Source organism: Trichechus manatus, unplaced genomic scaffold (assembly GCF_000243295.1).
Source record: "Trichechus manatus latirostris isolate Lorelei unplaced genomic scaffold, TriManLat1.0 scaffold00017, whole genome shotgun sequence".
NCBI classification, from domain to species: Eukaryota; Metazoa; Chordata; class Mammalia; order Sirenia; family Trichechidae; genus Trichechus; species Trichechus manatus.
The window spans coordinates 20,477,417-20,488,240 of record NW_004443953.1 but is presented as its reverse complement, the minus strand read 5'-3'; the positions used below and the strand labels follow the sequence as shown (position 1 = coordinate 20,488,240).

Sequence of the window (10,824 nt, the reverse complement as noted above, 5' to 3'; positions counted from 1 at the left end):
TCCTCAAAACTGGACCAATAAGCAACATCATGATAAACGGAGAAAAGCTTGAGGTTGTCAAGGATTTCATTTTACTTGGATCCGCAATCAACACCCATGGAAGCAGCAGTCAAGACATCAAAAGACGCATCGCATTGGGCAAATCTGCTGCAAAAGACCTCTTTAAAGTGTTGAAAAGCAAAGATGTCACCTTGAAGACTAAGGTGCTCCTGACCCAAACCATGGTGTTTTCAGTCGCCTTATATGCATGGGAAAGCTGGACAGTGAATAAGGGACACTAAAGAAGAACTGACACCTTTGAATTGTGGTGTTGGCAAAGAATACTGAATATACCTTGGGCTGCCAGAAGAGTGAACAAATCTGTCTCGGAAGAAGTACAACCAGAATGCTCCTTATAAAGAAGGATGGTGAGACTATGTCTCACATACTTTAGACGTGTTATCAGGAGGGATCAGTCCCTGGAGAAGGACATTGTGCTTGGTAGAGTAGAGGGTCAGTGAAAAAGAGGAAGACCCTCAGTGAGATGGATTGACACAGTGGCTGCAACAATGGGCTGAAGCATAGCAAGTTGTGAGAATGGCGAAGGACAAGGCAGTGTTGCATTCTGTTGTGCATGGGGTCGCTATGAGTCAGAACTGGCTCGACAGCACCTAACAACATTATATAGGAGAAACACATTTTAATTTCTGTTCTAGATGAAATGATCCTCACCCAAAAAACAAGGCCTAGAACTCTATTTGCTATAAGAGGAACTTTTCATTTAGCTCTCCATTCACAATTAAGAGAATTTCATCCTGAATATGAACATCATTAATTGATGTCAACAAATTTTCAGAGAATTAATTTAGGTTAAAAGGATTTATTATTTAAAAGATATAATTTATTTCATAAAACCCTTTAGTGATTTAAAGAAGAAAATTTCATTAAATTATGATTAACTTGTAATTCTAATACAGAATAGACGGTGAGTTGCATTTCATTTTTGATTTTTATTATTTGCATTTTCTTTGGCAAAATTTGCTTGGAAAATTGTTTTCTCTGAGTCCTAATGCAGTCTATATTAATTTCCATAGACGACAAAATTGAGAACAGATTTTCAGCTGAAAGAGATGACTATGGATCGGATACAATGAGTGAAATAAATATTGTTGGCCGAATTACACTAAATCTTTGGAGAATCATGAGAAATGAGGTAAGATGCTTTATCTAATATTTTGTCGGAAATTAGAGATTAGATCAATATGTCAATTTTAATCTTTATAGAGTATTAGTACTTCTTACTATGCAGCTGTTATACTTTCCTGTGAACGATTTTTATTAAACTTAAGTAGTTTCAAAAATAAATATTACTTTCTAAAATGCAAAACTACAAAAGTGTTTTACTTAAGTGTTATTGATGAATTTGTTTTTTCCCTTGTGTCAAAAGTAGCAATAACTAGAAAAGTCTATAGTTGTCATGAAATATTGTATAATTTCATCATTTTTACACTTAAGGCCAGATGAATTCAGCTTGGCCTTGTTGATTTATTACAGCAAGAAAAATTTACATAGGAAAGAACTTCTTGTACTGAGGATTTTTATATATTGGGCGAGACTAATAAGGTAAATTAGAGAGTCAGTATTAGAAAATAGTTAATAGCAGCAACCAACTGATGTTCTGGGGGCCCAGATAAGGATTTTTGGTAGAGTAAATTTCAACAAACTGTCTCATTAGTTTATAATCACTTAAGTAATTCTTTCACCAAAAGTGTAAAATCATAGCAGTCTAGGAAAATTGTTTTAATAGTCAAAATAAAATATTTACATTCTTGAGGTAGTTTGATTTCTCTTACTGAAATGTAAAATGATGCCCACTATAAATTGGTCTATTCTCAGATTTTGGACTTTGGATAATAATAGCTAAAATGTGTCTATTTAGAAGGAAGCACTATTCTTCAATTGCTTCTTTTTACAACTACTTTCTCATTGTATACTGTTTACTGTGATCTTTCTGGCTCTTCTGAATTTATATAAAACATTTGACTTTCCAAGCATGCCCTCTGCAATTCTTGTGGACACTGTCACACAGTAATTCTATCAGATCTGCAACAGTCAGGTATTTCTATTTTTATTTCCTCTCTGCTCCATGAGCTTGAAGTTATACTCACATTTTATCTAATTCAAAGATATGCAATATGTGAATCTGCCTGAGTGATGAGAATATCCAGAGGAGAGGATACTTTTATCCTGTTGTGTTATTTTCTTCTTAAAATATTGTCAGAACACAGTGTCCCTCCCTAATGACTTGAAAATAATTCCTAGTGACACAGCATAGGATATGGAAGATGCAGAGATTGAGTGTATGTGGATTATATATTTCAGTATATATTTCAAACTACAGTCTCTGATACTGCCTGGTATGAATACAGAAATTAAGCATATAAACACAAAAGTAAATTACTGACTATTACTTTCAGGGGTCTTTTTATCCTTTGCTTAGATCCAAAAGGCATACCAACTTAATCCCAGCCTTTCAAGAATTTGCCAAGTGGGTTAGAAATAGACCTGATTCAGTTGAACAAATGTTTTATTGAATGCATGTCTAGTGTACAAATAGAGGGACTGAGTTTAGATAAAGTAAGAATATGCCTGATTCATCTCTGGCAGTAGGCAGGGTGGCAGAATAAATGGGGGCAGATATTGGTGCAGATGTTGGTAAGCAGGTAGATGCTGATTATGAGAATCTGAAAGTTCTCTTCTGGTTGCTTCAGTTTTCTCAGCAAAATAGGAATCACTGTTCTCAGCTGAGAGTGAAAATAGTGGAGGGGGTTTGTGGGTTTGAGGAGAAAAGATGAGTGTGAAATTGTTATTTAGGAGAATTTGAGAGTGAATAATTAAGAAAACATAAAAACTAGACAGCATTAAAAGCCCACTTAAGATTTGCATCAGGAAATTAAAGTGATACCTGCCAGCTATGTTCAGATTCACAGATGCAGGTGCAGATTAACAGAGGATTAAATTCGACCACAACTCACAAGCAAAGGGCCATGGCTTTGCTTTAAAAAAAAAAGAAGAATCAGGACAGAGGCAGAGAAATGAAGGATGTGGACAAGGGAGTGATTATAATGATTGACTGTGGAATCTAAGCTAGAGGAACCAAGAGAGTTCCAGGGTACTGGAGGGAGTGAGCTGGAAAGATAGAAGCTGGTGGTCAGAAAGTGGGATACATGAGATTATGGAGAGGGTACAATTATTGGTAATAATAGATCCTGGGGTATGATCAGGGGAGTAGGTGGCTAAGGTGGGATGGAGGACAGAGTTACTAGAGAAAAAGAGTTCAAGGAATACCTTTGTTTTCTTCTCATATAAATCTTATGTTGGTTGGATTTTAAAATTTGGAGATAGCAACAGTCTTTTTAAAATTCTATAGATATAGCTCCATTCACTTCTGGAATTTAGTACTGTAGAGGAGAAATCTGAGGTCTGGCTTAATTGTATCTTTGATTATTGCTTCTGTCCCATTTGTTAGACTTTCATTCAAGAACCTAATTATCCATGTATTAACTCTCTGTTTTCTGTTCCCTATATCTTCCCTGTCATCATTTTCATCTCTTTGTCCTCTTTATCTGCATTCTGAGAGAGCCATTTAGGTTTACTCTCCACATCATTCTGTAGGAACTGTTCTGCTACTTACTGCCTTCCATGTGGGCTTTCATTCTGCTGTTGCGTTACTAGTCATTAATTTTACAGTCCCTCCTCATCTAAGTTTGTTGCCATTTTACCTCATCTTGTTTCTTTTTCTACCTTTTTGCAACCCTTTAGTTATGTGTGATTGTGTATGTGTGTGTTTAATACTGCAAGATAAACCTTTTTTTCCACAACTTAAATCCAGATGGGTCTTGAAGTTTGCCAAGAATACCCAGCAAATTACGTGTACCATCTTCTTAAGAATTGACACCAAAACCAAAACCCTTTGCTGTCAAGTCAATTCCAACTCATAGCAACTCTATAGGACAGAGCAGAACTGCCGCATAGAGTTTCCAAGGAGCGGCTGGTGGACTCGAACTGCCGACCTCACTGTAGCTCTTAACCACTGAGCCACCACGGCTCCAAGAATTGACAAGGGAGAGATAATTTTAAATAAACATAGCCAAAATCAGTAGCATTGTGACTTTTTAATTGAGTGAACATTTCTATACTTTTTTTTTCTTTGTTTTTCTTCTTTTTTTCATGTGGGCAGCCCCCAAGAAGGGCAGTTCTCTTTAGCAGAGGGCATGGCCCAGAGTGGCGCTCAGCTGAGAGCTATTGGCTAACTGCTATTCCAGCGGCTGGGCAAATGGATGCCTCAGTCTGGAAGTGGATCCCAACCACTACTACATACTTGAATAAAAAGTTATAAAAGGAAGATTCTATCCTTTAGAAAAATATTTGAGAGAATAAATGAGCAAAATCGGATAGGTAATATGTACACAGACCATATACCAGCACTGATGTGATTGTATCAACTACCAATAATTTGTGTCATTAACAGGAACCCTGGGTAAAGGTAAACCAGTTGCCATTGAGTTGATTCCAACTTATGGTGACCCTATGTGTGTCAGAGTAGAACTGTGTTCCATAGGGTTTTCAATGGCTGATTTTTCAGAAGTAGATTGCCAAGCCTTCTTCTGAGACACCTCTATGTGGACTCAAACCTTCAACCTTTCAGTTTGTAGCAGAGCATATTAACCACCTGCACCTCCCAGAGACTCCAGGCCAAGGTAGACTGTGACACATTTTATTAGCTACTTAACCACAAACCAGATGTTAATGCATATTTGTTTAGTCACATACTGCCTGGCTCCAAAAAGAATTTCCTGGGACTTACACAGATACCTACAGCCCGGTAAGACAGAATCTACCTATTAATAGTCCATTGTAGAATCGCTGGTTTATAAACTGGAGCTCCAGAGAATGGTTACAGCTTCTAACATTTTCAGCCTTGCTGGCTGCTTTGAAGGGTGGGGCTTGCAGGCAACATTCCTGCTGTTCAGCACTGTGGCAAGGATAGCCCTGTCTGCTCCAGCAGAGCTTGAGCTGAGCCAGTTTTTTTTTTTTTTTTTTTAATTGTGCTTTAGGTGAGAGTTTCACAGCTCAAGTTAATTTCTCATATAAAAATTTATACACGTATTGTTTTGTGAGATTAGTTGCAATCCCCACAATGTGACAGCACACTTCCCTCTTTCCACCCGTAGTTCGCTGTGTCCATTCTACCAGTTCCTGTCCCTTCCTGCCTTCTCATTCTCCCTCTGGACAGGAACCGCCCGTTTGGTCTTATGTGTCTGACTGAACTAAGAAGCACATTCCTCACATGTATTATTTTTTGTTTTATCCCATTGCCGCCAAGTCGATTCCAACTCATAGTGATCCTATAGGACAGAGTAGAACTGCCCGCATAGGGTTTCCACGTTGTGCCTGGTGGATTCAAACTGCCAGCCTTTTGGTTAGCAGCCATAGCTCTTAACCACTTCACCACCAGGGTTTCCAAAACAGTGGTTAGATGCCACAAAGTAGGTGGCAATGCCTTAATCCTATGCGTGTTCTAAGGCCCGAGAGCCTCTTCCATCCTTGTCAAAGGGTGTGCTAACCTTCTCTCCTTTCATACAGCATACTTTTGTTTTACAGTCCTGTCTAATCTTTGTCTGAAGAGTGGGCTTTGGGAATGGTTTCAGCTCTGGGTTAACTGTATCTGAGGTCCATAGTTCCAAGGATTCCTCCAGTCTCTTTGTCAGTCCATTAAGTCTGGTCTTTTTACGTGAATTTGAATTCTGCTCCGCACTTTTCTCCTGCTTCATCTGGGACTCTGTTGTGTTTTCTTTCAGCCTGGAACCATCTAGTTCTTCTGGCCTAGGCTGGTGGAGTCTCTAGTTCATGTGGTCCTTCAGTTTCTTGGGCAAATATTTTCCTTATGTCTTTGGTTTTCTTCATTCTCCTTTGTTCCAAGTGGAATGGGACCAATTGATGCTTCTTTTTTTTCTTTTTAATTTATTTTATTGTTGTGCTTTAAGTGAAAGTTTACAATTCAAGTTAGTTTCTCATACAAACATTTATACATACATTGTTTTGTGACCCTACTTGCTCTCCCTATACTGTGACTGCACACTCTTTCTTTCTACCCCGGATTTCCAATGTCCATTCAACCAGCTCCTGACCCTCTCTGCCTTCTCATCTCGCCTCTGTACAATTGATGCATTTTAGATGGCCACTCAAGCTTTTAAGACCCCATGCACCACTCACCAAAGTGGGATGAAGAACATTTTCTTAATAAACTTCGTTATGCCAGTTGACCTAGATGTCCGCCAAAACTATGGTCCCCAGGCCCCAGCCACTGTATCCCTCAAAGTGTTTGGATGTGTCCAGGAAACTTCTTAGCTTTTGCTTTGGTCCAGTTGTGCTGACTTCCCCAGTATTGTGTCTTGTCCTTCCCTTCACCGAAGTTGATCCTTGCCTACTATCTAGTTAGTGAATTCTCCTCCCCCTCCCTCCCCACCCTTGTAACTAACAAAGAATGCTTTTTACTGTGTTTAAACCTTTTCTTGAGTTCTTATAATAGGGGTCTCGTACGATATTTGTCCTTTTGTGACTGACCGATTTCACTCAGCATAATACCCTCCAGATTCATCCATGTTGTGACATGTTTCACGGATTCATCATTGTTCTTTATCGTTGCATAGTCTTCCATTGTGTGTATGTATGATAATTTGTTTATCCATTCATCTGGTGATGAGCACCTAGGTTGCTTCCATCTTTCTGCTATTGTGAACAGTGCTGCCATGAACATGGGTATGCATTTATCTATTTATGTGACAGCTCTTATTTCTCTTAGGTGTATTCCTGGGAGTGGGATTGCTATCGTATGGTATTTCTATTTCTAGCCTTTTCAGTAAGTGCCAAATTGTTTTCCAAAGTAGTTGTACCATTTTACATTCCCACCAGCAGTGCATAGTTCCAGTTTCTCCACAACCTCTCCAACATTTGTTATTTTGTGTTTTTTGAATTAGTGCCAGCCTGTTGGGGTGAGATGGTATCTCACTGTAGTTTGATTTACATTTCTCTAATGGCTAATAATCGTGAGCATTTCCTCATGTGTCTGGTCAAATGTCTGTTTATATCCTCTGTATTCTTAATAACTAAGAAAAATAAATACATATTGAACATATTTTTAGAGAAGACCCTTCTCAGGAATATTGTTTGAAGAAGAAAATTCCTCTGCTAATACAGTGTTTAAGGAGCCCTGGTGGCACAATGGTTAAGTGCTCAGCTGCTAACCAAGAGGTCTGCAGTTCGAACCCACCAGCTACTCAATGAGAGAAAAGACATGGCAGTCTGCTCCCGTAAAAATTACAGCCTAGGAAAAACCCCAAGAGTATGGCCCCCGGACACCCTTTTCGCTCAGTATCGAAGTCACTCCTGAGGTTCACCCTTCAGCCAAAGGTTAGGCATGGCCACAAAACAAAACGAGACTAAATGGGCACATCAGCCCAGAGACAAGGACAGGAAGGCAGGAGGAGACAGGAAAGCTGGTAATGGGGAATCCAGGGTCAGGAAGGGGAGAGTGTTGACATGTCTTGGGGTTGGCAACCAACGTCACAAAACAATATATATATTAATTGTTTAATAAGAAACTTGTTTGTTCTGTAAACCTTTATCTAAGTACAGTTTTAAAAAAAATTGCAGCCTAGGAAACCCTATGGGATAGTTCTACTCTTTTCACATGGGGTTGCTATGAGTCAGGATCAACTTGAAGGCACACAATAACAGCAACAGTACAGTGTTTACCTTTGAAGGTACTACCCAGGGAAGGCTTTAGCCCAGTTTCAGGCTTCAGCTACACTAACACTCACCTGCTTAAGGCAGTGGCTATCAACCCCTTTTTATTACAAATATTTTGTAATGCCCTCTTTAAAAGCCGGAAATGAAATTTTTAGATAATATAAACTACTCCATATGGGACAGTGGTTAAGCATTCAGCTGCTAACCAAAATGTCAGTTTGAATCCACCAGCTGCTCCTTGGAAACCCTACGGGGCAGTTCTACTCTGTCCTTTAGGGTTGCTATGAGTCAGAATCGATTCAACAGCAATGGGTATACCTGATTTCAAAAAAAGCAACATAATGCCCTATCCATAATATAAAGGAGAGCTAAAAGAAAATTAATTTATTATAAAATAATATACATTTCATTATGTAAATGCTTGGGTACAACTACTTGCTAAGATACAAAGAAGCATCATATAAGAACATATGCTTGCATCCACACATCTGTTAGTTTTTAATTAGAAGTTGGAAGGGGTTGCTAACCAGATACTAATTGAACCACAACATCCCGTTGAAAGGAGTGATGTGATTTTACTGCTTAAGACCTATACCTCTGGTAGCAGTGTGGAAGGGGATAAAACTAGAGATGAAACCAGTGAGAAGATTGTTGGAGTAGCTCAGATAAAACTTAGTAGAGGAGGACACAGATTTAAAAAAAAAAAAAACAATTTAGATTAAGGACTAAATGTGAGAAATACAACCATAAAATTCTCAGAAGAAAATACAGGGTATTGCTTCAGGACCTAGTTTTTAACAGTAGATTCTGGGATCCGACACCAAAAGCAAAAGCAGCAAAAGACAAAACATATAAATGGGACCTCTTAAAAAGTAAAAACTTTTGTTTATCAAAGGGCTTTATCAAGAAAGTGAAGAGACAACCTATAGATTGGGAGAGAATTTTAGGGAACCATATATCTTATAAGGGTTTAATATCCAGAATATATAAAGAACTCCTACAGTATAACAACAAAAAGACAAACAACCTAATTGAAAAATAGGCAAAGGATTTGAATAGACATTTCACCAGAGGATATATACATATGGCCAACAAGCGCATGAAAAGATACTCAATGTCATTAGTCATTAGTATTCCAAGCCAATACAGATTTTTTGAATGGATGGTAATTTACTTCTCAGATAATGGCTTAGTACTTGCTTTATATGTGTGTTTGTATATGAGCACACACACACACACACACACACACTCCACCATATTTACAAAACAGATTTAAAGTAAGTTGATAGTAAAACACAACAAAACTAGACAAATTGTTATTAAAATTATTTTTGTGCTCAAGAATCTTCAGCCCCTAATTTTTACTCTAAAATTGCCGAAGTCTATGTTTGATTAAGCTACTCTAACCTTTTCTTAAAATATAAAAAAGAAATGACATACAAGCAGTCCCCGGATTATGAACAAGTTCCATTCCTAAGTCTGTTTTTAATTTGCATTTGTACCTAAGTTGGAATAATTAGGTACCGTACGGTCTGTATCTAATGTCAGTCAGATGTTTGTCTTAGTCTATAGTATATCGTTCTATGCATAAAAAAGATTAAAGAAACACTTCCAGATACACTAAAACATCTTTAACATAATAATACAATAATAATAATGTTTTGATGCAAGTGACAAAGTAGTGCCTGTTATTACAAACCAATGAATGTTATTACCAATGGTGGTTGGTTCGTAATTATGGGTTGTACATAAGTTGGACATTCGTAACTCAGGGACTGCCTGTACTTATTACCTCCCTTTTAAGAGTTTAATTCTATTTGAAGTGTACAAGGGTAAGTCAAAAAGTATTGCTACTAGGGTTCCAGTTCATACATGCATGGGTTTATTCCAAGCAAAACATGTTAAACATGTCTCTGCAATCAGTGGATGGCTGTAGACAAGTTCTGTCAGTAATACACGTGTCTTAGTAAGGTGCCTTCAAAAAAAAAAATACTTTTTGTGCCATGGTAAAAAAACAATTTTGAGGTCAGGGTTAATACCAAATTTTTAACAAAACTCAAGTAGACATCTTCCCAAATCATTGAAGCTTTGCAAGAAGTTTATGAGAATGTTGCCCCACATAAAACAGCAGTTTTTAGATGGATCAAGCATATTAAGGAAGGTCAGGAAGACCTCAAAGATGAGCCAAGAGAGGGAAGACTACTTAGAAGGTTATGGTGACTGTTTTTTGGAATTCCAAAGGGGTGATCTTGATAGGTTTTCTCAAAGGACACAGAACAATCACGGGGGCTTATTATGAAGAAGTTTTAAGAAAATTGAAAACTGCATTGCTAAGAAAAAGGCCAGGAAAGTTGCACCGAGGAATTTCTTTCCATCACGACAATGCACCTGCTCATTCTTTGAGAGTAGCAAGGGCTGTCCTACGAGAATTTTGTTGGGAAACCTTACCCTCTCCATGCTACAGCCCTAATCTGGCTCATTCAGGCTTCTTTTTGTTCCCAAAACTCAAAGAACATCTAATGGTAACACAATTTGAGTCCCTCGCAGATGCCAAAACTGCCGTTTTGACATGGTGTAAATTGAAGAGCGCAAAATTCTTCAGGGATGGGTAGAGAGATGGAAACACCGCCTTCAGAAGTGTATAGACCTTAATGGAGGATATGTCGAGAAACGATAGCTTCACCTTTTGATATTTTTGTTTAATAAAGGTTTCTGTGATTTTGTGGCAATATTTTTTCATTTACCCTTGTATAGTTATGAACATAGATATCTTCCCCTGTTCTTTTAGTGAAGAATAGGAATCTGTTGGTTGTACTAGCCTTTCTCCAAAGATGATAATGAAGTATGGTGTACTCCAACATTGTCATTCTGTAGATTGATAGAAATTGTAGTTAAAGTAAGCCTAGCTTGGGTCATTGGACTGAGATATGCCTAACATTTTATCCCTGTTTTGTACTTCCTTAATTGTAGACGTGGAAAAGAAAATATTTTAAAATTATAAAGTAATATAGAATGTAAAGTACTGTTTCAACT

At 37.9% G+C, this 10,824-nt stretch overlaps 1 protein-coding gene and 1 non-coding gene across 9 annotated transcripts in view; one reads left to right on the top strand and one right to left on the bottom strand.

The window, feature by feature from the left end:
• The window catches only part of REV3L (REV3 like, DNA directed polymerase zeta catalytic subunit), a 197,236-nt gene that overhangs the window by 151,911 nt on the left and 34,501 nt on the right, over positions 1-10,824 (top strand). For all 8 annotated transcript variants that reach the window (XR_002823319.1, XR_002823318.1, XM_023727674.1 and 5 more), the window contains one exon: positions 1,074-1,192. Coding sequence is in view for 6 of the 8 variants with exons in the window: in XM_023727674.1 (XP_023583442.1) it covers positions 1,074-1,192 (119 nt within the window). In the remaining 2 variants the exon portion in view is untranslated. The remainder of the gene's footprint in view (positions 1-1,073; positions 1,193-10,824) is intronic.
• On the bottom strand, positions 5,503-5,628 carry LOC111819759 (U6atac minor spliceosomal RNA). The gene has a single exon (XR_002823331.1). It is a non-coding gene; the product is annotated as a U6atac minor spliceosomal RNA (small nuclear RNA).